At 44.8% G+C, this 26785-nt stretch overlaps 4 protein-coding genes and 1 pseudogene across 4 annotated transcripts; 2 read left to right on the plus strand and 3 right to left on the minus strand.

Moving 5' to 3' along the window:
- Positions 1-60: 60 nt before the first annotated feature.
- On the plus strand, positions 61-576 carry LOC135651403 (uncharacterized). The gene has a single exon (XM_065171468.1). The coding sequence runs from the start codon at positions 61-63 to the stop codon at positions 574-576; it is 516 nt and encodes a 171-aa protein (XP_065027540.1).
- A 2855-nt stretch (positions 577-3431) lies between these two features.
- Positions 3432-5122, minus strand: LOC135650634 (uncharacterized). Its single transcript, XM_065170124.1, has 4 exons — positions 4826-5122; positions 4562-4735; positions 4302-4461; positions 3432-4121 (listed from the first exon to the last, which is right to left on the minus strand). Exons 1-4 carry the CDS (start codon positions 5078-5080, stop codon positions 3982-3984), a joined length of 729 nt encoding a protein of 242 aa, XP_065026196.1. The 5' UTR covers positions 5081-5122; the 3' UTR covers positions 3432-3981.
- Positions 5123-12272: 7150 nt separating this feature from the next.
- LOC104000311 (uncharacterized) lies at positions 12273-13847 on the minus strand. Its single transcript, XM_009422322.3, is given in 2 exon segments — positions 12273-13667; positions 13669-13847. Coding segments are annotated over 2 exon segments (1233 nt in total). The 5' UTR covers positions 13702-13847; the 3' UTR covers positions 12273-12467.
- A 539-nt stretch (positions 13848-14386) lies between these two features.
- On the minus strand, positions 14387-20224 carry LOC104000540 (uncharacterized; annotated as a pseudogene).
- LOC135651515 (digalactosyldiacylglycerol synthase 1, chloroplastic-like) lies at positions 20162-26346 on the plus strand. The gene is made up of 7 exons (XM_065171612.1): positions 20162-20894; positions 21890-21922; positions 22518-22605; positions 24082-24563; positions 24640-24906; positions 25156-25505; positions 25610-26346. Exons 1-7 carry the CDS (start codon positions 20310-20312, stop codon positions 26136-26138), a joined length of 2334 nt encoding a protein of 777 aa, XP_065027684.1. The 5' UTR covers positions 20162-20309; the 3' UTR covers positions 26139-26346.
- Positions 26347-26785: the final 439 nt, after the last annotated feature.

Raw genomic sequence — 26785 nt, forward strand, 5'->3', positions numbered from 1 at the left:
AAAAGCCCCCGATCGGTCTTCTCCATCTTGATCTCGTCGTGTCTCACCCGCTGCAGCGGCATGAGTGGGTTCACAGAGCTCGGCTTCGCTCTCATCATATTCTTGTCCCTCTCCCTTCTAGGGTTAGCCGCCGAGCTCATCTACCTCCTCCACCGCCGGCGGCGGAGGTGGCTCCTTCAGCAATCCACTGCCGATCCCGAGCTCGGCGGCGGGCCGTCCTCCGGGGATCTCCTCCTCCACGTCCTCTGCTTCGAGCCCCGCTCCCGGGTCGAGCCCGCCTGCGCTGCCCCGTCCTTCGCTCATCCCTCCGCCGCCGCCAATCCTGCTTCGCCGAAGCCCCCGGTAGATCCCGCGGAGGCGGAGTCGGATTCCGACCCAGAGGAGGAGTGCGACTTCGACCGGTGGCGGGCCACGTACTTGGGGCCCTCCCGAGCCCTGTACACCATCAACGAGGAGGGGGAAGACGACGACGAACATTGGGAGGAGGCAGAGGAGGAGGAAACGCCATTCGCGACGCCGTGCTCGTCGCCCGGGTTCTACACTCCGTCGCCATCTCCGCCCCGCACGAGGGAGTAGGCCAGAGACGACGCCGGGAAACTCTCCCTGGCCGTCCATCGGAGGTGAGGATTTAGGGCGCGCTTCGCACGGGGCCGGGACTGTACGGTCGTCCGTACGAAACTATGAGGTACCATTGGAGTCTCACTTGGTATTTTAATTTGTTTTTTCTGTTTTCCCAGTAAATTATTTCGCTTTCAGCCACGATAGAAAGAATACATTTATAGGCCACTAAATGCTGATAGGCGTAGTTTCCTATTTATATATATATATATATATATATTGTTGTATATGAGTGAAGCTTTTGGGACCTTTGAGGCAGGACAAAATAATGGAAGTAGCAGTAATGAGTGTTATGAGAGAGAGGTGTGGTTGGTCGTATGCTGAGTAATTGCACTGCTTTCAACTGCTAGGATTGTTATGATGGACGTAGTTTTTGAGATCCAAGTGGCAACCTGGCTCTCACAACATGGCCGGGATGGATGATGGATGATGGTAGACTTTAGATGCGGATGAGCATGCAACATGCAAACAGCACCGAAACATTTATTAGCTTTGACGGAAGCCAACACTCAAAATCTTTGAACCTCCTGAAAAGTAGGCATCGGTCATCTGCATCCTCCTTTGGGGTGACACCCATCATTATCAAACTGTTCTGTGCCTTTAGCTTTGCAGGTTTGTTTTACTAGTTTGCCCGTCTGCTTTCTTCTTCACCTTTTTGCTTTAGTTTTGTATCGGTTCCCTCTAAAATTTCCACTCTCCTATTTGTTCCCACCCACCGTATGAGAGATGTTTGAATTATGATCTTGAAGTATGCTTCAACTTTGAGGTCGAATCTTGACTCACTGATCCACAGCATTATATTAGTCAGATCATATCATGTGTTTGAAATCTGTACTTGTCTCTCTTTCATCTATTGAACTTTGGATTCAACTTTGGGTGTCGACTCTAATCTGAGTTGAATCACTCGATCAAATTATTTTTATCAGTAACACTGATGTAGTCACAGCTTGTCCCACCAGACACTTCCCACATGCTACACCAACTACTATCATTAATGTTGGATGTTGTTATCTAGTACGAATCGAATAGGGTGGGGTGGGGGTTCATTCTCGAAGACAAAGCTTGTAGGTGCCAACCAAGGATGCTGTGTACACAGTGAATCCAAGAAGCTCTTCTCCCGGATCAAGTTTGCTTAGGCTTTGAGAGGTCAGGCACACTAGGAATTATTCTTGGTGAATTCCTCCATAACCCTTACTACTGAGATCTATATATGTTTGTGTCCTGCATGCAACAACAATATTGTGTTGTGTGCAACACATGCTTCCCCCACCAAGAATAAGTAGGTAGCAGATACATACTAAAGTAATTATTTAGGTAGCAGATACATAATTATTTTTCTGTACAAACCAGCCTGTTCATGCTTATGAATTGGTGTGTGTGCAAAATTGCAGTGGCCATGGCCACTTCCAGTCACCCATTTAATGAATGTGCACCCACCGGTTTCCCAGCCTGCAACGATGAGGAGATGAAGGTGATAATACCCTTCTCAGAAAGTAAGATTCTTCTGCCAGGGTTTTGTACTGTACCAATCCCAATTTAACATATAATTTCCATTGTAGCTATAACATACTCCTGAATGACTCGAGTGTGCGCAGGATCACTATGAACAAATGATGAGTACCATGCTTGCTGTAGTCACAAGTCACAGGGATGCAGCTAATTTCCTGTGATCAATGTTGTTGTTGTGTGAAATAAATGCTCCCCTTCTTCATTTATTCCTTGCTGGTAATCTTGGGACTACCACGAGTACTAAGATTTCATGTTTCTTATTGACAAACTGATGTTTCTGAACATCATGTAAAGAAGAAATAAAAATACTAAAGGATAATAAGCACATCACAAAAATGAATGGCACGAAAGCAGAGTACAAAGCTTTACCATGTTCAAGTTATACCATGACCTGACCAAGTAAATTGTTATACAAGTAGTGGCCGAAATGTTGTGTGTGTGCACCAATATTTCCCTCTCCATGAGAGTCAGTTCCTCACTGTAAAGTGATTCATTATTTCTTTTTCCTTTTTCTTTTGAGGGAGGAGGCTTGTATAGATTTCACTTACAATTGTGCTTGCCTTTTTGCGTTCAGGTAGGACACTTATTTGTGCATCCCTCTGTTCAGTCTTAGGCAACATCAAGACAAGAGCTTGTCAGTGATTTTGTACTGATCTATGTTTTTGGCTCATCTAGGGAACATAAAAAGAGAATCTAGATGTTGATGAAGCAAATGAGATAGCAGCAACTGATTGGTGTTTGGGGTCACTGATTGATTAGGTGTACTTTCATGCACCAAGACACACAAACTGCTTTATCTTTATGTTTGAGACTTATAGGATGCTAATTGGTGTGATCAGAAGAATGAGAAGCTGAAATAACTTGTAGAAGCTGATGAAAGCTTGTCTGTCACCTTACAGATCTTTGTCCCTCTTTGTTCAGCATGCTTTTATTGCCACAAAGCAGTCACCTACTTTTCATGTTCTTGCTCTTTTTCTCTTCTACAGAGTAATCCAATCAGCTGTGACCTCTGTAAGATGCCAAAGCAGAGAAGAACATCACATGTTATTAACACAATGTCTCCTGTTACCAATTTCATGTCAGCAACTCCAGTGAAGATAGAAGCTGCAAAGATAAAAGTCACCACTGCAGAAATTGCAATCTTCCACACAAAGCAAGCCAATTCAATGCATGCCTGTCCAATTCTGACATGGGCTGCTTCATTATTTTCCTAAGTTGCATTGAGATGAAATTTATGAGAAGAACCCCACACACACACACACACACACACACACCGCCCCATACTATCCCACAACATTGTATTGTCTCAGACATCAAAAAGTGGACTGAAGACATGGGTAGGTCCATGAAAAAAGTCCAAGGAACTCCTCTTGACCAATGTCCTGTGAGCATGGCCAACTTGCTCTGCTCCAGGAGTGGCAGCATTCAATGCTCCCCACCTCTCTTCCCATGTCACCATCACTATAAAGGTTCACTTGTGCAGATAAAGCAGCAGGAGGCAGAGAAGGTACAGAGTCTGCCACCACTATGGACAATGAAGCACAAAGAAGAACATGGACCTCACCATGTCAATTCCATGATAATTATCCTTGGCGCAGGATACGCAGCCACATTATTCTTTATTTATATGTACACACATCAGCACAAAAGCAACCAAGGATAGAAAGAAGACAGGAGGAAATTAAATCTGATCTCCTCCTCCTCCACCCCCACCACCACCACCACCACCACCATTTTGTTCTCAGAAATGACAAAAGCCCTCCGCCATGCTGGTTCACCATCCTTCTCTTCTTGTATTTATTCCACGAGACAGGAAGAGAACAAAACAAGTGGCCTTTAGGGTTTCATCTCCTCTCAATAAGTCCAGTCCTGAGGCAGACCCGTCTCTGCAGGAGGAGGAGGAGGAGGAGGATGCTGAAATGGCATGCCTTGCTCCCACACTCCTCCATTTCTTGTCGCCTGCTGCTGCTGCTGCTCTCCTCTGCCTTTCACATCTGCAGAGCAAAACAATGCTACTGTCATCAAGAAAGAATCCGCAGTACTACGGCATTATCTACCACTGAGAAGAAAGAAACATCATGAAAACATTTCTCGAGAAAGACGAAACACATGCATGCAAGTATACATGATGTGTGTCCAAAATACTACAAGATATGTTAGCGTTTGAAGCTTACAGGGTTTCTTCTTGTCTTCGTCTTTGAAGACCCGTGGGAGGAACACGCCCGTCCCCCCGCCCTCCCTCGCCGAACCAGGAGATGGTAATGGAATGAACCGGTCCGGAACCGGTTGGACCGGAGCCTGCACCACCCCGCCTCTGGCCGCTCCAAAGGTTGCCTATCATTCATGATTCACCCAACCAGCCCTTGTCATTATGACGGAGAAGGAAGAAGAAGAAGAAGAAGAAGAAACCGGATCGACTCCGGTCCAAACTCACCTGTGTCTGAACCGGTCTCGACATGGAGCAAAACCGGAGCATGCCGGGGCTCGAACCGGGAACACCCCGCCCGCCATCGCCGGTCATGAACCCGGCGTGAACCACGCCGAGTCCGACGAGATTTTCCGCCCCTGCCAGCCGGGGCGCCGGCCTACTCTGCTTGAAGCCGAACACCTGTCGCCAGAAGACGTAAACCGTGAGCGAAGATGACCCGAAGAGAGGAGACGGGAAGGGAAGGGAAGGGATGGGGAAGCGAAGCGAGACCCGAGGGCGGGGCGGGGCATGACGCGGCGGTCCGAACGCGGGGAGGAGGCCGGCCCGGTCGAGCATGCAAAGTGCGTCGAGCTGGCGAGCGATGCCTTCGAGGTAGGCTAGGTGGGCGGAGCAACCGGGGGAGGCGGCGACGGCGGAGGAGGAGGAGGAGGACGAGGAGAAGGGGCGGCGAACGCCGACGTCGCGGATGATGTCGGAGGGCAGCCAGAGCTCGCCGTCCTCCAAATCGGGTGGGAAATCCGCCATCGGACCCCACTGTAGAACCCCAAGCGCACAGCGAGCAGGCGGGCGAGGGAGAGAGAGAGAGAGAGAGAGACAGAGGGTGAAGATAGATATAGCGGCGAGGAAACTGGTCAAGGGGCATCATGGTAATTTCGTGTGGGCAGGAGACGAGAGTAGCGGAGAGCGGATATTTGTGGCTGTTCGTGATAGCGGCGCCCAAAACGAGGCCGAAGAGGGGAGTGGGGCGTAGGACTTCTGCTACGGGGACTCACGTTTCGACGCGAACCCGCGAATCTGCATTTCGTGGAATGCAGTGATGTGTGGAGCGACAGGTGGGTGTTTTCGTGAGCGGGTGGGAGGGGCGTGGGTAATTTAATTGGGGAGACAGATATGGCAACGGCGCCAGCTTCGGAAGGATCCCGCGAAGCGGCGCACGTGGAGGAATACGAATTTGGACCGTTAGATTTAGGACACGTGGAGGAATCGCGGATCCAGAGCGCATGTAACGGCACTTTTTGGCGCCAACAGGGAACCGTCGCGTTCGGGTCGAAGGGGGAACGGTAAGCGTGAGGCATGCGGGGCAACCAAAGTCACGTGACGAGAGTGGGCCCGCGGCCCCCGCCACGTTCTCCGGGCCCCTCCCCCCCACCCCTATTAATGGCGGTTGTGCGGGCGCCTCGCGGCTCGTCTTGAAATGACCCAAATGCCCTCGTCACGCCGAAACGACGTCTCATGTCGTGAGTTAAGCGGTAACCGAAGCATGAATTTACACATGGCGTCTATGTTTCTCTCTCTCTCTCTCTCCATGGACATTAGCACAGGTAGCAATTTAAGGACATTTAGTGTTGACTCGCTTCGACGACCTTAAATGGTCCGGAAACATGTAATGTTTGACGGGACGGCGTGCGCCGGCATGAGATCGATCGATAGATCCTCGCTTATCTAAGCGCAGAAATAATCCCTGTCGTTCGTTGACTTTTGTAAGAAGCTCGTAGTTGACATCATTTTTGAGAGCACATTCGTAGTGTAGAAAAGGCACAGCAGCATAGTATAGCCGCCGACGCACATTCCTTGAATACAACATCGGGATATAGCTGAAAACTAATGATGATATAAATCACTAATCTGATCAATGAATGAGAAGCAAAACGAATCACGATGCGTCATAACAGTTAAATATTGCGCTTGGGAGTTTCTTAACCTGATCTTGTGACTAACACCATCTTGTCAATCAATCAGGTATGCATGGCTGCTGCAAAAACTGGACGCGAATGGCTGAGGAAAAGCACACTGCACTAGGGCAGAAACTCTTCCTGCAGAAGGCAAGAAAGACAAATAGCCAACCGCAACATTATTTCAAGATAGGATAGGTTTAGTGAGCTAAAAAACTATCAACAAAGATACATAGAAATGCTGCAAACTTAAAAGGCTGTATGGAATCAAAACTTCAGTAGATATCGCTGGAAGACGAGTTAGTATTGAAAAGAGGTTTTGCGCAACAGTATTTGCAATAGTTTGCTGTTGTCTTCGACTAGATATTAAAGCAATTAAGTTCAAGTTTGGACAATATGACTCTTAAAATTAAACCCTCCAAACTGTAAGTTTGGACATTTGCTTTCTAATTCCTGCACTTGGTTGTCCGAACATGACACAATTACCATCGAACCTTTGTACGGCAAAGAACTTGCTATCATTATTCTATGTTATGTGTTATTGTTATAACATCAAGCTATAAAAGAGATAAATTTTACTTGATCTCTAACGAAATAGAAGTCGATGATAATGTGCTTCATGCATGCGTGCGTGAGCGAAATATTAGATTGGTGCATAAGTATGTGGCATATATATTATTACAGTATATTATATGAGTGGATTTGAAGGTGACGTCAAGTTCCGATAGTAAATTAGTGACCTAGTTGAGTTTTGTAATAATGGTGGCGATAACTCGGTATTCAACTTCAATGGTGGATTTTGTTATTATTTTCTATTTCATGGAACTCTTACTGATTGGATTTGCTCTAAGGAAGATAATATAAACTGATGTAGACATTCTATTATTGATGTTGCTTGCTCGATCAATGATGTTGCTTGCCCAAGATATTATCGACGAAGACATAGAGATTAAGAGTGTTTACTAAGAAAAAGTATATAATTGAAAGTTCCTTTTGGATATCATAGAACTCGTTTTACTGCAAACCAATGCGTAGTGGAGGGTCGATGCATAAATTATAATAATTTATTGACTGCAAATGAGATGTCTAGATGTGTGAGAGATAAGTACTGTAAGAAGCTAATAACTTATCGATATTGTGTGGGATTCGTAGTAGGATTACCATCATATAATTTGAGTGATTCAGTAGTAGTAGAGAGGGGTATAATAACTTCTTTTGCATTCTGCATATTCGTCTTTGATTGTAGATCTTGAATATACTCTTTTTTAAGATATGAACGTTACTTTCACTCCCAAAAAATAACTTAAAGTTTCCATATCTTTGATAGAGAATTGATCTACCAACTACTTTAGAAATTCCTTAATCTTAATAGGATTATTACCTATAATGATAATGTCATCTATATACATCAATACATATATAGTACTTTTCTTTTGTTGTCGTAGAAATAACAATGTGTTAGACTTGGAGTTGATGAAACCGATTGACGTAAAAAAATGAGCCAAGTTTCGTATACTAGGTTCTTGGAGCTTAGCAAAGTTCATAAATAGCTTTTCGTAGTTTAAAAATATTGTTTGGATATTGAGGGTGGATAAAATTAGAAGGTTGCTGTATAAAGATATATTTAGTTAGGGTCCTTTATAAGAAAGCATTGTTAACATCCAGTTGGCATATGTGCTAGTCTTGAGTAATAATCAAACTCAAGATAAGTCCGATTGTTATCAATTTAATAATTGAACTAAATATTTCTATGAAGCCAACACTTGATCGTTGATGAAATCCTTTTATTACTAGATGTGCCTTGTATCTAACAACAAATCCATCTAGGTTCTACTTAATTCGAAAGATCCACTTACACCTAATGATATTTTGTGTGTAGTGAAATGGTATAATGGTTCATGTGGCATTATAGAGTATGAGATCATATTCTTCACACATTTTATGCTAGTGTGAAGATTTTTGGGTTTGGGTGATAGTTGTAGGTTCAATAAGTCTAGGTGGAGAGCTTGTGGAAGCATAAAGGTCAAGGATTTGACGTAGCTTGAAGATGCTAATTTTAGAGTATGTTATCATATGATGTTTAGGTGTGATAGTATTATTGAATTGTGTTGGAGGTATGAGAATTGGTAAAGAGTCATTAACACGTACTTGATCAGATTGATACACTTCCATGTCACTTGGCCAAGGAGAGGACAAAGACATCAATTGTAGAGCCAAGAATATTGCTACATTTAACATTGCAATTGGTAGAGAAGTAAAGAAATTACACAGAGGGATAAGGTACTACTGAACTAGAGTGATAATAGAGTGTATATAAAACTATTAGTTAGCCTGATGAGAGACGTGTTTGAGGGATCTAAGATAAACGAGCATGTTTAATACAAAAATATATTTAATAAAAAAATCCATTAGGAAGATAAAAAAATAAATTAATTTGTAATAAAACTTTTAAAATTCTTAGGCCAATTAATTGATAATTTTTTGTCGATATCTTTACGCTAAATTAAAATTTTCTAAAAACCTTTATAAAAACTAGAATTTGCAGGCCAAATAAGTTTGTATGCTCAAACATTGAGAAATGCATTAATCCAACACTTTCATTCTCAAACAGTTTGTGAACACTAAAAAGACTAGATGATTAAACATAACAAAACCTTGGAACTTGTGACTCGAGGAATACCATCGACACCAACAGAATGCAAACGCCATTATCGCTCAGCAAAGAACTCTCTTGTCGCGCCGGCCCTGCACTTCAAATTTGGCACACTAGAGAACAAGAAAGGGTAGTGACGAGGGTAATAACGGCGATAAGACTCGGATTGACGTCAGCTGCCCCAGATGACGCTTCGATTGACCTGACACCACCTGGTCAAACGGATCGTAACGTCGATCGAGGCACATTAAACATCTTGCTCAGGCTCGGTCCTTCACGCTACGCCAACACCAATGTCAGATGCTACCAGGAGTACGAGCCTGCCTCCTGCAAACGGGCACATAAGGAAATAGTAAGCTTCCCTATAAATACCCTCGCATTCTAAACGGGAAAAGAGAAGGGGGAGGACACCAACATAGATAACAAACCCCCTACGATTATTCACTAACTTGATCGTCGGAGGGGTCGGGCCGAGCTCCCCCGACCCGACCTTTGTGCAGGTGCGAAGCCGAAGGTCCCCACTGGACGTGCATGCGAGGAGTTCTTGCCCGGAGAGGATAGCGACCCCATCCTAATCGGAACACCGGGACCGGCCACCTCAGCAGTCTCGAGGCACGTCCCAGGGAGATCCCCGTCATTTGGACCCGAACCAAGCCATGGCTTAAGGTTGTTTACACTAACATTTTTTGCGCTAGAAGGAGGGCCGAAATGTCGAGTGATCACCCGATTGGCCCGGAGGAACCTGCGGCTGAGAGGTCACATCCGATTGGAGCTTCAGGGGAACATCCCCCACATGGAGATCTTCGTGACGAACACCCCGCCACGACCTCGGAGCGCTATTGGCGGATATTCAATGACCCGGGCTTGTCGCCACCCGACGGCACCCCTGCCGACCCGTCGCCCGTGTCGTCTGAAGCCTTTCTAGGCCTCGCCCATCAAGTCCGAGCTCTGACGGGTATGGTGCAAACCATTATCCTGCTTGTTTCTCATCCGGCGCACCCACCTGCGATCCAACCACTGCGACAACAGGAGCCGCTCGTTCGGGCCCACACGCCACTTTCGGAGTTCCCTACTTCGCCTCGGGTCCCATCGACCCCACTAGGGGATCGAGTGACGGCAAATTCGAGAGGCCACCCGGGACCCGAGGCATTATCTTCGGATTCAACGGACTCCCTACGAGCCCAACTACGCTCTGTTAATCAGCGGCTCGACAAAGTACAGAAGGAGGTTCGCAGGTCAAAGGGAGAACTCGGGGTGGACACACACCAGGGGTCTCCGTTCGCACCCGAGATACAAGATCAAACGGTTCCCCCGAACTTTCGGCTCCCCTCTTTGGACACATATGACGGCTCCACCGACCCAACGGACCACGTAGCCGCTTTCCGTGCCCAAATGGCGCTATACGGAACCTCCGACGCTTTGATGTGCAAGGCGTTTCCCACGACTCTGAGGGGGCCAGCCCACACATGGTACAACGGTCTGAAGACCGGGACGATCGCCTCCTTTAATCAGCTCATCGAAGACTTCGAGCTTAACTTCTTGGCCTATGCCCGGCCGAAGCCGTCCGTTGCACTACTCCTCAGACTCAACCAAGGGGAGGACGAGCCCCTCTCCCATTTTGTGAATTGCTTTACAACACAAATCCGGGGGTTGTCGGACGCTCATCCCTCTCTGTTAGTGCAGGCGTTTATGACAGGCCTGCGACCTTCCAGATTCTTCTGGTCCCTCGTGGAGCAACCCCCCACAACAGTACCAGATATGCTCCAACGGGCTAACTAGTACATCGCGGTGGAGGCCTGGGTGGCCATGAGTAGGAGGAGCGACTTTTGGCAACGGGCTCCATAGAAGAAGTCAAGCACCTGCGGTGGTTATCCGATGTAGTCATCGTAAAAGGAATCTAGGCCCTGCCTTAGTCTCTTCCGAGCGAAGGCTCTGTATCTACCTAACTACCTCCCGGCTCTCGGTTAGCTCTGGCTTAACCCCCTTTTGTATCTACACGGCTCGACCGTAGACTACCCGAGTCTACCTCAGCGCGGCCTGCCTGCCTGAGCTGTGTCCCTCGGCCACAGTCTGCCCGAGTCCGCCTCTGCGCGGCCTGCCCGCCTGAGCTATATCCCTCGGCCGCAGCCCCCTTGCGCCGTGCTCCTCGGCTGCATGTTGCTCGAGACCACGCCTGCGTGGCCTGCCCGCCTGAGCCATACCCCTCGGCTGCAGCCCGCCTGCGCCGTGCTCCTCGGCTACGTGTCGCCTGAGACCACGCTTGCGCGACCTGTCCGCCTGCGCCGTGCTCCTTGGTTGCGTGTTGCCCGAGACCACAATCTCTGTGCGGCCTGCCCGCCTAAGTCGTGCTCCTCGGCTCCATGCTGCCCGAGACCACTACCTCTGCGCGGCCAGCCTGCCTGATTAATGCTCCTCGGCTCCATGCTGCCCGAGACCACTACCTCTGCGCGGCCTGCTCGCTTGAGTCGTGCTCCTCGGCTCCATGCTGTCCGAGACCACGACCTCTGCGCGGCCTGCCCGCTTGAGTCGTGCTCCTCGGCTCCATACTCCCCGAGACCACGACCACTGCGCGGCCTTCCCGCCTGAGTCGTGCTTCTCAGCTCCATGCTCCCCAAGACCATAGCCTCTGCTCGGCCAGCTCGACTGAGCTGTGCTCCTCGGCTGCACACTACCCGGGGTCACAGCTGCACATCGAACCCTTCTTAGTTACTAAACTCCACGATTCCCACACCCTTGGCAACGGACCGGCAAACGTCCGGCTGTGACAGTTTCTCAAAGCCGAAGCCATGCCTCGGACCCCCCTTTACAGCAACCGACGCATAGCTTCCTTCGGGGGGGGGATACGATGAGGGTAATAATGGCGATAAGACTCGGGTTGACGTTAGCTGCCCCAGATGACGCCTCGGTTGACTTGACACCACCTGGTCAAACAGATCGGAACGCTAACCGAGGCACATTAAACATCCTGTTCAGGCTCGGTCCTTCACGCCACGCCAACACCAATGTCAGACGCTACCAGGAGTACGAGCCTGCCCCCTACAAGCGGGCACATCAGGAAACAGTAAGTTTCCCTATAAATACCCTCGTATTCTAAACGAGAAAAGGGAAGGGGGAGGACACCAACATAGATAACTAACTTGATCGTCGGAAGGGTCGGGCCGAGCTCTCCCGACCCGACCTTTGTATAGGTGCGAAGCCGAAGGTCCCATTGGATGCGCAGGCGAGGAGTTCTTGCCCGGAGAGGATAGCGACCCCATCCCAATCGGAACACCGGGACCGGCCACCTCAGCATTCTCGAGGCACGTCCCAGGGAGATCCCCATCATCCGGACCCGAACCAAGCCGCGTCGGTCCCGAGGCCACAGCTTAAGGTTGTTTACACTGACAGGTAGTTGATACAAGTGGTTAAACATCCTTAAGATTTCGTCTAATAAACACCATAACACAAGCAGCTACTTCTACAGAACAAATAGCAAATAGTGGATACTCTCAACACAACAGAAATCAATGTCTGTTCTCACGGCAGAGAACCAATGGTTCTTCCAACGCACTGCACACAGCACATGCCTCCTCCAATTCCCTGCTATCTAATCTCGCTTGCTCGTCTTCTCACTCCGATTCCGCACTATGTTCACGATTTGATCGACGACAAGCCTTGCAACGACCTGAGGCGAGAATCTCTCGACCATGTCGCTCCTCGCTTTCCTCCCTCTCCTTCGAGCTTCCTCAGGGTTGTCCACCACATGCCTCATCAAAACCTTCAGCTGATCGCTCGCCGGCTCCGCCCAGAAATGACCCTTGAATGGCCCCTCCGCTAGCTCGCTCATCCGAGCCACAGACAACGGGTAGGCGTTATCCTCCGTCAAGTACTCGGTCGGTCCCGACCAGTTGGTGGCTATCACCGGTACCGACATGGCCATGGCCTCGACGATGGGCCTCCCCCATCCTTCGCCCCTCGAGGGCAGCACAAACGTGTCGGCCGCCTTGTAGATTCTTGGCAGATCGGACTGCGGTATGTGGGCGTCGAGTAGATAGATCGGCGCCCAGCCATCAGTTGGTTCCTTCATCCCTGACCTTTCGACGAACACCTTGATCTTAGACGAGAAATCCTTGTCAGAGTGGTAAGCGCTCGTAAGGAGGTACAATGCAACCCCATCAGCCTTTGAGAATTCCTCTAAGTAAGCCTTGAGCAGCACATCCCATCCCTTCCTCTGCTCCCACTTGAACACACTGAGGAAAACGAATTCCCTTCCTGTCGAAGCCCGGCTGTTGGAGCCCAAAACTGGAGCTTTCGAAGGAAGAACAAGGGCTTCATGCTTCGCCGGATCGAAGAACTCCACATCGACCGGTTGGACCAGTTTGACGACCTTAGCAGGATCCACGCCGCTTCGGCGAAACGAGGATACATGGAATTCCGTGGGCACCCATACGGCGTCCATCCGATTGCACCGCGCGACGTGCTCGGGGTTGAGCCGATCCGTCTCGAACATGGTGCGGCCGACGACAAACAAGGGATCCTTGTACCCGGTGGGGGGGCACAGCGAGGTCTCGTACAGGGGCGGGTACCACGCGCCGGGTTCGCTGTGGCAGACCACGATGGTCTCGTCGATGCGACACTCGGTGGCATGGAGTTCGTGCGCCAAGCGCCTCGACTCCTCAGGCAAGCCGAGCCAGAACTCGATGGACTGCAAGTCACCATGGTGATCTATCTGGAGCCTGATCTGAGAATCTCCGGCGTGAGCCCGGAGAGCCGTGATGTAAGACCAAGCCTCGGAGCTGTAGCCACCGCTGGAAAGAAAGGGGGCCATCCATAGAACACATGGTGGGCGTTCGGAGATATGTTGGGCACCAGGCTGCTGTCGGGTGATCGAGATGAGACCTTGGAGTTTATGCAGGAGACCGGGTCGGAGAGTTGGGTGGAGACCGAGGTTCGGGAGAACGAAGCGATGTAGGGGGGTGCTGATCTTGAGAGAAACGGCAACGAAGACGGCTAACAGAGCAGCGGCATAGAATAGCGATGACCTCCATCCGAAACCGAATCGGCGCTGCTGGGGGAGGGTGGGAGGCGACGACGGGGTCGAGGTGTTTGTGTTATTGACCGAGCCGCTCATGGTTGCCAAAGAGTAATTGTCCGGGGATGGGATCTCAAGTAGTAGTCTGTTCCTTCACCAAGGAATGAAGGGAACGCAACAGGGCGGGCGCCCTCTTATAGAAGACGTTACAGGTTTCATGGGCTTGGCTTAGGTTTATCATCAGACCATTGCTTTGACTATTGGCAGTCAGTTCACCTGCCCAACCATCGTGCTGAGGCTGTCAACATATCAAATCCAGGATCGATCCTACTGAGTCATTCAATCGGATCACTGTTGCTGGTATGCAATGGTGATTTGATCTGGATCAGGTTAGATCCAATCCATTGACAGCCCAATATGCCACTGCCCTTCAGCACACAAGCATGCATCTCAGATATCAGATGGTACTTGGACAATGGCTGCTACACCAACCAGAGTGAAATCTCACAATCCTTGCTCGACATTTCGGGTAATTGACACTAGTTATAAGCTGTGCCAAACAGCACACCAGTAGCACCAACTTTAGTCTTCGATTGTGCCTACCAAATTCAACAGGGAGAGGATTAACAGCCAGAGATTTTAATCTGGATTTTGAAAGCCAATTCTAGCAAGTAACTGTGTCTAGGAATTCCCAACCCAAGGAGAAAGAGGAGTCTGGCTTTATCGGTGTCTCAGACTATGCTTCAAAGGAACTTGGCTACCACCAAGAGTGAGCTTTTCCAAATCCAACATCTGCCAATTTAATGTTGAAGGATCTGCAACATAAGTGCCCTTCTCAAAACATGAAGCCATGCTTTTGCTTCTCCGGTGGTGCCTAAGCATCATTTTTAACCTCTCTGCTTCGTTCTTCAGAGACTGGCACTCACCTGTTGAATTCAGCAAGCAAGAACTAGGTCAAATAAAAGAATGGAAACTACAAGCGGATTAGCAGGTATACTACCACAAATATCCCTGTCTTTACTTCTAATGTAGATGAAACTGTCCAGTATACTTTTGGACAGGTAACTAGGTGGATCTGCGAGATGTCTAGTAATATTATGCTGACAAAACCTAACAAACATATACAGAAGATACGTAGGTGGATGCCGTAGTTGAGTAGGATGTCAAGATTGCTCTATTGACCAGCCCTTGTATGTACCACAAAAGCAGAGAATGAGAAGCATCTAATTAGCTGATCACGACATGGATAATAATAGATAGCACGGCTTGACGACTCATTCATGTCCTCTATAGGAGACCGAAATGGACAAGACAACCGTCCATCCAATTATATATAGATGATAGACCCACTGTAGGTTTCCCTAAGATTGCAACTTGTCGGAATGGCAACAGCAGTTTACCTTCCATGAATCCATGGATTTAGATGCATAACCAGAAAACTGATTTGAGCTGGAACCAGTTCAATTTCAACAGATAGAAAATGATTTTCACTCTTGTTACACGATAAGTTACTCCATCTTTTTCAAAGATATCCACACAATGACAAAGAAGAGATTCACATACTCCTTGATAATTTTCTCTTGCCGAAGACTGGCTATCTGCTGTCTTAGATTCTTGTTTCCTACAGATAAAGCAAGATGGTATTGAAACAAAGAAGCAACTCTAGCAGCCAAATCTGTTCCAAGTGTCTACACAAAAGCCAAACAAGTGCTATCTCCATTAGAAAAATCCACAGAGAGAGATCCAAAGCAAGAAAAAGAACCACATGTTACCTGAAGTATGTCAATAGTTATCTCAAGTTGAACAATATGCTAAAGTTTTCGAACCCTAGACTGTTGGCCTGAGCGTCTGCAAACAAAACATTTATCAGTTCACAAATGCAACAACATGCAGGGGGAAAATTCAGGAAAGGTAATTCACAAGATGATGCAATAACATAAATAAAGGCAACATCTCATAAGCTTATGCAATGACGATCATAGAAGTCACATAAATTGTTAATATTTGCCACATGCAGCATAAATTATGAATGTAAAAAGAAATAAAAGTCAAAGCTACAACAAAAAGGATTATAGTACAACCATCAGATCTTTTAAGATAACTGTTAATTGGCTTAATTGGAGACAGATGATCCTGATTTAGATTTGCTGTATCAGATAGGAACAGGATGTTTTTTCTAAGCAAGTCAACCTTAAATGTTGATTGAAATAAGAATAATTGCGAGCTCCTAGTGGAATTGTACATTTTCACCAAACATATATGGACCCAAAATGTTGGTCAGTAATTCTCTTGATTAAATGACTGGTTTAAGAGTCAATTCTCTTGATTGATAAATGGAATTACGGTTTAAAGAGTCCATAAACGTAAGAGTTTCATGCGCAAGCAGTTTTCCCCTTGTAAAAGTAAATACTGGATATGACTGCTGGGTCAAATGTTAAAGTTAATGCAATTGTCTTGTGGCAAAATAAACAGTGGAATTCAGAACTCCTCAACTTAATGATTGATGTCATATGGCAAAATTAATACAATTGTCCCTACATCCACATATTCTTGAAAGGAGAAAATTTATAAAGACATACGTTTGATAGATACTTCGTGTGATAAGAAATTTTGGGTGGAAGTTCCTCAAGTCAATACTGTCTCAACTTTGCCCTTAAGGAACTAAAGATATGTATACGCAAAATGCATAAAGGAGGTCCAAAAGCTGATACCCTAACATACAGATGCCTATGGTGAACTTGGTAGATTATCTCCTAGTTGTTAAATTGCAAGATAAAAGATGAAGATCAGCACAAGAATTTTGCCCAAACTAAAATCTAGAACATTTCTGCAACTAGTTAGGTTTGTCATGCTCTAAAAGCGTATGCATCTTACAATTACTATCCTTCCAGTGACTAACAGCTCCGGTAATTGGTCATGAATTAAGCTTTTTGCCAGTGACCAACAACTCAATTGATCTTAAAATCAAGGAATAAAATATTTTCACAAAACAAATTTTTTTTATCTGATATGACTGATATATGAGCAAATATTTGTCGGAGATTTCTGTATCAGAGATGTCTGAAGAAAGACAATCTGCAAAGTTTGAGTGAACAAAGCAGAAACTAGGTTACCTTTTTGATATCTTTTCAGAATCCAGATAGCCTGAAGGAACACAATCAACTTCTTTTCCATTTGGCTCATTCACGACATATGTGCTTGGATAATCCATGGTTAAATACTGCTGCGGGTTACTTGGAACATTTTCCAGCAAAGACGACACCGTCCAACTATCTGAGTCCGTCAATTTACTCCTTTGCCTTGGCGAGTTAGGCCCATAGACACAGTTCCCAGCCTCAAACCCAGAACCAACTTCACTGGTTCCCTCAGACTCCAGGGATTCATGGAGGACACCATCTGATAGAGCATCTTCTTCTTTGACCGGAGACAAACCATGGAGACTTGAAGCCACCTCCAGGAATGCTAGTGGATCACTTGCGGATCTCCTCAGAGAGACCCCCCCGGACTAATTTCTGGTTCAGTCAACAGGTCATCCAGCAACAGCGGCTGTTCATCTAAGAGGGCAACATCAGAAGAAAACCCAGGGTATTGTACACACAAATTATCATCATTCTGTGTGGTTTGAGGTGTAGAATCTGATGCTCGGCAAATCAAACCCCTGTTCTGAGAGGGGCAAAGCGGCGGGAAGGGAGCTGACCGAAACACGACAAACTATATTATTGGTATTATAGGAATCTTAACATCTGATACCTACGTATCATCCATGCAAATCGCTTCCTTTCGGTTCTGTAAAGAAAATCCAAAGCCATGAATATTCATATCTACAGTGAAGGCAAACCAAATCAAAACAAAAAAGGGTCCAAAATGAACACAACGAACAAAACTTCAAGAATGGGAAGTTAAACAGAGCAATGTACTTGGTACTGTAAAACCTAAAAAATATCAATTAAAGGAAGCAAAGAGAAAGCCAAAACAAACAAAAAGTCCTTTCATCAGAAAGATCATTTTTTGGCGCTAAACCCAATTTTATCATTGCTTTCAACGTTTTCATTTACCCAATAGCCGCGATCTTTATTTCGTGCACAAAGAGGGGCAGCATTACAGACGTCCATAACCCGCCTGCATACGTTGGAGCTGCATTACAGCTATTCTGTTAGATCAAAACCCTATCGATCTCCGAGAAAACGCGCTGTAGAACCCGAAGATGAAACAAGCAAAACACCAAGGACAAAAGCCCTAGCAAACAAGACGTCGACGACGACGAGGGCAAAAGAGAGGGGAGCAATGAAACAGTAGCCCTAAACCCTCCAACATACTCGAGCAAAACAATGTAAAGACTAAAACGGAAAAAGCATCAGCGAAAAGACGGCAAAAAGGAAAAGCACGGACCAAGAGGCAATGAAATTGGGGTGAAGGAAAACGAGATAAACTGAGGGCCATGCAAAGAAACAGATTCAAGCTTAGAACCGACAGATTCGCACTGGATTGCTGAAGATAAAGCATCGAAGAACAAAGAGGGGAGAAACCAAGCAAGATACCACTTTTAGTTTTATTTTCTGGGGGGATTCTTGGTTGGCTTTGGTAGGCATACCTGGTTGTTCGACTACTTCCGAGAGAAAGAGAGAGAGAGAGAGAGAGAGAGAGAGGCAATGGAGTTAATGCGAGGCGAGAGAGGAGAGGGAGGAGAGCACGGCAAGGGAGAGACGACCGGCGTACGCCACGAAGTAGGGGAGCGACACCAAACCACTTGGGACCAAACTCAAAGCAAAAGCAACACAATGATACATTTTTACCCCCCAAAAAATGTATATATTGTGTATATATTTTTTAAAAAATTAAACATTTATGATATAGAATGTAATTTTTATATTTAATTAAAATTTTGAAATTCGATTAAATTGCTAAATATGATTTATCTACGTATATTTATCCCTTGGAAGTAAATGATCTAAATTTGAGTTTGACATGTATATCAAAGTTAAAACTTTTAATTAATATAAATATTTATTAAAAAAATAAAATTATATATAATATTAAAAATAGTAAAATTATTTTAGGTATTTTAAAGTTTGCATATTTTTGCTCCAGCTTAGTATGTTTAATTATGGTTAGTGATAGTCAATAATATTTTGAATGAGCTAAGCATCAAATGCATATCCAATTTTTGAGATTAAATTTTAGACTATTATTTTCGACTCGTTGAAACTCTGTTCAGTCAATTTAATATGCCAAAGAGTCTACAAAAGTGATACCATCGATCTTGAAGTTGAGGTAACATCAAATTAGATATGTCATGCCAATATAATTGTATGAATAAGAAATTTATTGGAGATAGATAGAGAGAGTCATTATAATGATCGAGCGACTTAATATTAAGGAGGGATTTATTCTTCGAGTTACGGTCCTGCAGACTGCTTCATTCATCCGTTCCCGGTCGGAGGATCTTCTTCGTCCCTCTGCATCAAATGCACCACCTTAAACTGTACGAAGGAAAGAGTGATCCAGTACTGAGGGTGACAAAGCAGTGAAGCAAGACGTGAATGTTATGATAGAAAGATCGGTGCTTACTTCCCATTACAAGTGTCACACCTCCGGCCAAACTGCAATGAGGTAGAAGTCAGCGTGTGAAGACAACCGATGCTTTCGTTTTGCTTCTAATTGTTTGAGGCTGCACTGCAGCTGCTCAGGTGATAGGCTTTGGACGGCACACGATCACTTGGGTCCCCAGAGATCTGACTTGAGGCCGGAGTCAGAGATTCCCATGGACTCCGATGATGTGGAAACAACATCCACATGAGGGGCAAACCACAAGAAGACGAAGCGCTTGGAAGCCGACGACGACGACGACGACGACGACTCTTCCCTGATGGAGTCCGCTGGAATCACAAAGCAGGGATGAGACGCTTCCAGAGTCGGATCAACGTGGAGGTTGGAAGCTCCCTGCGGAGAAACAACTGGGTGGACGTTGGCCTTCACTGCGGAAGATGGCGAGAGACTGGTCAGAATGTAAATATGTGGAATATAATTAGAAAGCATTGTGAGGTGGGTTTTGGGTTTGGTTATTTTCGTAGCGGAAGGTGTGACGAAAATAGTGTCCCCGGGTCGCCTAGAATATACTCTTTTACGCTGTATAATTCCTGCCCTCAAAAAGACACCGAAGAAACCTCAACAGCCAACCACATCCGGCCACCTCACCGCTCTTCTTCCACATAATTCCCGTGAGATGTCCACCTTCGGTGGGCCCCGTCACCCTTCTCTCACCTCTCCTCCCTTGCTCCTCCAGCTTTAACCTCATGTCTCTCGTCGCCTCGCCTCTCGCCACGCACCGCCATCCACCCAATTGAAGAGAGAGAGAGAGAGAGAGAGAGAGGAGTCAAAGACGGTGGAAGAAGGAAACCCTAGAATTCTTCGTCATACATGATCGACGTCGGAGCGGAGAGCGCGGCGCCGGGCGCCGGGACGGCGGAGAAGGCCCTGTCCTTCATCTCCCGGGGATGGCGCGAGGTGCGTGACTCTGCCGGCGCAGACCTCCGCCTCATGCGCGCCCGCGCCAGCTCCTTCAAGTCCCTCGCCGACCGGGAGTTCGAGAACCTGCTCAGCTCCTCCGCCGCCGTCCTGTCTACGCCGCCCCGTCCTTCCCCGCCGGAGGTCGAATTCGTCAAGCGCATCCAGCCCAAGCTGTCTGAGATCCGTCGGGCCTACTCGTCGCCGGACTTCAGCCGGAGGGTGCTCGAGAAGTGGAGTCCCAAGGCCACCATCCGCATCGATCTGTCCGCCATCCGAAACGCTATCGTCTCAGAGGTGGACGAAGTCGGGGCGGTCCTCGATGTCGGCAAGGTCAAGGGCCAGAGCTGGAGGATGGTGCGGTGGAAGGGGGTGGAGGAGGAGGAGCAAAGGAGGGAGTGGGAGCCCATTCGGATCCTCAAGACAGGGCTGAAGGAGTTGGAACGGAAGAGCCAGTCCACGAGCAACGAGCTCGTCGAAAAACTGAAATCGAGCCTGGTGAGTTCACTTGTCTTCCCTAATAGTGCATTAATCCCAGGAGAAAAAAAATATTAAAAACCCTAAGCATTCCATAAATCAAGAAAATTTGTCGAATGCTTAGGCTTTTTAATTTTCTTTTATTTTTCTGCAAATTATGCTCAAAGCATGAGAATTTAAGATTTGGGGGGTTATCAAGATGTGACAAACTTGGTAATTTTGGTTAACTGCTAAGATGCTAGCTTGAGCTTAAGAAAACCATGGATTCTCTCCTGTATAACTGCAAAATCTGAGGGCACTATACTGGAACTTCAATATGTGGAGAAGGCAACTGAGACATCTGATGGAATCATAATATTCCCTTGATTTCTCACTATCAATTGCGATGTGTTCAACTTCTTTATGAATATGAATTCTTCCGATTCCTTCTCTTTGTGGGGCTTCTTTTTTGCTATTTTTGCAGCATGTTATATATTTTGCTAATAATTGATGCTTCACCATATCCAAATTCATTAGATACTTGATTTGCTGATAATAGTTGATAGAGGCAAAAAATTACTTTAATTTAAGCATTTTGAATGATGTGGGTGGCGGGCTGCAGCAGTTGAGTGACAAAGAGAGGAGTGAAGAGGGAGATGGAGAGTGGAGTAGAGAGGACAACAGAGAGCAGAGAGAGAGAGAGAGAGAGAGAGAGAGAGAGAGAGAGAGAGAGAGAGATGTTGCTTGTGATCCCTAAAAATCCACTATTCTACCTTAAAAAACAATAAAATTGTCGCTTAAATAATGGAAAAAAGGAGATGCTGGTGGCCCAATTTACACCTGGACTGGTGGAATACTGTTGGTATTATTCAGTCTGGACGAAATTGAGTTCCTTTTTAGACTTTACGTATTGAGTTACTATGAATAAACTTTTTCCAAATCAATTTTTTTTTTGTGATTTGCTGTATGTTGATTAATCTCACATACATTCTATCTGAAAGTATCATTTTTTATTTGCTGTTATCTTTGTGTTGCAGGGATCATTTGTGAAGGAGCCCCAAGAGTCGAAGGTTGGTTGTAGGTTGTCTTTTTATTTCTGTTATTTTATTGTTAAATGTCATATAGAATATTGTCCATTCAATATTGTACCTAATGCAAATGTGATACCTGAGCTTAATTCATTATATTATATGTTCAAAATTAGAGAAGAGGGAAGGAAGAAGTAGACTAGCAGTAGAAAATGGAAGATATCTAACTGCACAAGGGCTCTTCTCTCCTTGTTGATATCTAAATGAGACTTGAGCTGAAGAATTCAACTTAAAACATGACTTAGATAAGCTCTAAAATAGGAGCTAAAAAATATGGACCAAAATTCATAAAAAAAATTCATATTAAAAGATCTTAAGCTATACCTAAAATGACAATTCAATCTAAGTAGGAGCCAACCAGACATATCTAAAACTTGACTAATGTAACATGATTATGACTCACCTATGGAGATGACTAAACAGCTCCTGCATCATTATTTGCATTGAGTTTAAAAAGAAACTTATTCATGAGAATTATAGTGCACACAGAAATTGTCTATTATTGTTAAATACTAATGTTTTTCTGATATACGAGACATGTCATTGATGTGCTAAAGAGTCTGGTTATCTGTTGCAGGAAGTTCCACCATTGGATCTACCTGAACTTTTGGCACATTTTGTTAAGCAATCTGGGCCATTTTTCAATCAGCTTGGAATACAGCAAGGTACACAAATTGTTTATTGAACCCCCACAAATTTAGATATCTGTTTAATTTATTTACCATTCATGTACATGCTTTTAACATATCTTGTTCTGTAATTTGGGCCTGCCTTGGCATAACCATCTTGTGAAATCATTTCAAATGGGTAGCCGATAATGCTGCCTTTGGATTTCAGATCTTTAACCAAGCACATATTGCTTGTTTCTGATTTCAGCATCTACTTAAGCTCCAATTGATTCTTAACTAGTCTACCTCTCCCTGATAAAATTTGTTTGAGCACAACTTTATGTAAAAAATTCGTAAATTATCATTTATATTCCAATTTCTTTGTTCTCGTTTGCATGGGATTTATTTCTTATCCAAAGGGCACACTGCATAATTTCTTCTTCTATTTATTCTTGTAGACTTGCACATTAATTTTACTCAATGTGTTAACACAATATTGATGGAAACAAACTCTTGTTTGTGTACAAATTGCCACTTGGAACTTTCTGCTTCTGTTGGAATAATATTGGACATGGTCTAAAGTTTCTTTAATCTGTGATGAAAAAAAGGCTTAGACAACATATATTTACTTGTTTGTAGCTATTAGTCCCCATTATGGAACAATGCAAATTTTATCTCCTTTTTTTCTTTTTCTTTTAATGTTTAATGTGGCTGAAGTAGCAAATGCTGAAACTGAGCTAGAACTGCTGCCTTAATGGTCTACTTCAGACAAAAGACCAAAACTGAAACCAATATTAAAACTTCAAACCATGATTTCAGACATATTTCCTAATATCTGTTTTTAATCTGTTGGATATTACACAAGCTAACTTTGATCATGATCGATGTCTTCATAATTCTTATTCTCTCAGTTTTTAGATAACAGTTTCCACACCTCTGAGGATCAATATAATCTTTTATGATGGTGATAAGTTATTTGAAACACTGCATATATTTGGGCTGTCCCGTTTGTTTAGATTACTACCTTGACAAGGCAGTATGGATTTCCAACATGTATCACATGAGTATTTTAATTAGAATTAAGATGGCACTTTAAAAGTTTTGTTTTTGTTGAATCTGAATGCACTTTAAAGCATACAGAATGTATATTGTACACAACTTACTAAAAACAACTCAACTATCTTATTTGGATAGCCTCATGATATATGTCTCTGTATGTTTGAGCACAATGCCTTCTTTAATTGCTACTTGAGCTCCAGATGACACTGAACAAGAAAAGTATATTCTATAATGAGAAGCTTATGATTGCTTGTCTATGTTCCAGACTTGAATACTTTCAGCTTTAGCGTGTTGATTCTGCTTGTGTTTATTCAACGATTAGAACTGTATACTTCTGGATATTCTATGTTCCAAGTGGATTATTGATGAGATTTTCTAATCTTTTACTGAAATTATATTTATTAATGTATTCATTTCTATTACTTTTCGGTGGTTGGTTAAATAGCATCTCTTGTTATGGTTTACTGGATGCAGATATATGCGACAAAATTGTGGAAGCTTTATGCAGTAGGCGCAAAGATCAATTCATGTATCATTCTCTTCCTGCAAAGGACACATCCTTACCTGGAAATGAGAACAGTGATGAACTTGATTTGAGAATAGCCAGTGTGCTCGAAAGTACAGGGCATCACTATGAAGGAGGCTTTTGGACTGACCTTGTAAAGCATGAGACAACAGACCAGAAGCGCCATGTTGCAATTGTAACTACTGCCAGTCTCCCATGGATGACTGGAACTGCTGTAAACCCATTATTCCGAGCTGCATATTTGGCTAAGTCTGCAAAACAAGATGTAACATTGGTGGTCCCCTGGCTTTGCAAATCAGATCAGGAGCTGGTTTATCCTAATAATTTAAGTTTTTGTTCTCCTGAAGAGCAGGAAGCCTACATAAGGAACTGGCTAGAGGAACGGATTGGCTTCAAGGCAGACTTTAAAATCTCATTTTATCCGGGAAAGGTAACCATGTGATGCATCCTGTGCCACGTTTGGATTCTATAATGACATAGATTTTACTTGTTTATTTTGGTTTTAGTTCTCAAAAGAAAGGCGCAGCATAGTACCTGCTGGGGACACCACGCAATTCATTCCTTCCAAAGAGGCTGATATTGCTATACTGGAAGAGCCAGAGCACCTAAACTGGTATCATCATGGGAAGCGTTGGACAGATAAGTTCAATTATGTTGTTGGTGTAGTTCACACAAATTACTTGGAGTACATCAAGAGGGAGAAAAATGGAGCTATCCAAGCATTCTTCGTCAAACATATCAACAATTGGGTCACCAGAGCATACTGCCATAAGGCATGAAATTTGGATTTTTGATACTGTGATCATGTGTTTATTCTATGTAATTAGTAATAAGAGTCCAATCTTCTTGAGTTAGGTCTGTTTGGCATGTATTAGTCACATTGCCAACATTGTTAACTATACTGTATGGTGCTTGATTTGGTCTGTTTGGCATGTATTAGTCACATACCAACATTGTTAACTATACTATATGGTGCAACAAAGGTTTAGTATCTTCTCTAATCATCGGTGGTTGTTCTGCAGGTTTTGCGGCTTTCTGGAGCAACTCAGGAGTTGCCCAAGTCTGTCATTTGCAATGTTCATGGCGTTAATCCCAAGTTTCTTAAGGTTGGAGAAAAAATAGCTGCTGAGAGGGAGCAAGGGCATCAAGCATTTTCCAAAGGAGCATATTTCCTGGGGAAGATGGTTTGGGCAAAAGGTTACCGAGAATTGATAGATTTGCTAGCAAAGCACAAGAATGACTTGGAAGGGTTTAACTTAGATGTATATGGAAATGGTGAGGATTCACGTGAAGTCCAATCTGCTGCAAGGAAGTTGGACCTGAATCTGACCTTCTTTAAAGGAAGGGATCATGCAGATGATTCACTTCATGGGTAAGAACCTTTTAAATATTAAACTGGATTTATGTTGTTTGGTGCGTGTTCTTTGTGCAGTATGTATATACTAACATACTTTTTTCTTTCTGATGCATTTGTAGGTACAAAGTTTTCATAAATCCTAGCGTCAGTGATGTCCTGTGCACAGCAACAGCAGAGGCCCTTGCCATGGGGAAGTTTGTGATTTGTGCGGATCACCCATCAAATGATTTCTTCAGGGCATTTCCTAACTGCTTGACTTATAAAACCTCCGAGGATTTTGTGGCGAAGGTAAAAGAGGCGATGGCAAATGAACCCCAACCACTCACTCCCGAGCAAAGATATAATTTGTCATGGGAGGCTGCAACACACAGATTTATGGAGTATTCAGAGCTTGACAAAGTTCTAAACAAACAAGAATCTACAAGTGTCAATGCAGATAACTTGAAGATTAGCAAGTCAATTTCCATGCCTACTCTATCATCTGCTGTGGATGGGGGGTTAGCCTTTGCTCACTATTGTCTTACTGGTAATGAAATCCTGAGGTTGTCTACCGGTGCAATACCAGGAACAAGAAATTATAGTAAGCAGCATTGCATGGATTTGCACCTCCTGCCACCTCAGGTGCAAAACCCTGTATATGGCTGGTAAGATATAAAACCTTAACATGTACCAATATCCCATTGTATGATATTTCGCAAGTAGGTTGATATTTTTCAAAGGCTCTATGTTAACTAGCTGTTGCTACCAGTATAAGGATATATAGGTAGAACAAATTGGTTCTTCCTTTTATTTTGTCCATCTACTGTACAATTTAAGATACCCAGTGGAATGCACTATGTGATGTTTGTGGCTGGTCCTTTGAAACCTGGTCTGTTGTTGATTTAGCTGATGATTTCTTATACTAAAACTCCAGCTTGTGCAGGTTTTGACATTCTAATTCCCAATAATTATGTTTGCATCAACATAGTGCATTCCACTGGGTACATAAGACTACTTGTCAGGAATCTACTTCGAGGATAATAGCATATCCAGATTCCAATCTCCCACAAGACGACCGGCACCTGGTTAATTTTCGAGCAGGTAAAGGAACTTTAGCTTAAAATGACAGGAGAATTGTACTATTGTGCCATTTCCAAGGAGCTGGGCCATCCCTTCCACTTCCCTGGTCGTCTTCTATATTGGCCCAGGCAGGTGCTCAGAGCCGCCCTGTGCAAAGCGTGTGAGCTCCCTTACCCAAGAGTTATCTTTTCCAGCTCTGCTTGTTTGCCTTTTGTCAAGTTAGGATTTATCGAATG

This window comes from Musa acuminata, chromosome BXJ3-10 (genome assembly GCF_036884655.1).
Source record: "Musa acuminata AAA Group cultivar baxijiao chromosome BXJ3-10, Cavendish_Baxijiao_AAA, whole genome shotgun sequence".
In the NCBI taxonomy this organism is placed as follows: domain Eukaryota; kingdom Viridiplantae; phylum Streptophyta; class Magnoliopsida; order Zingiberales; family Musaceae; genus Musa; species Musa acuminata.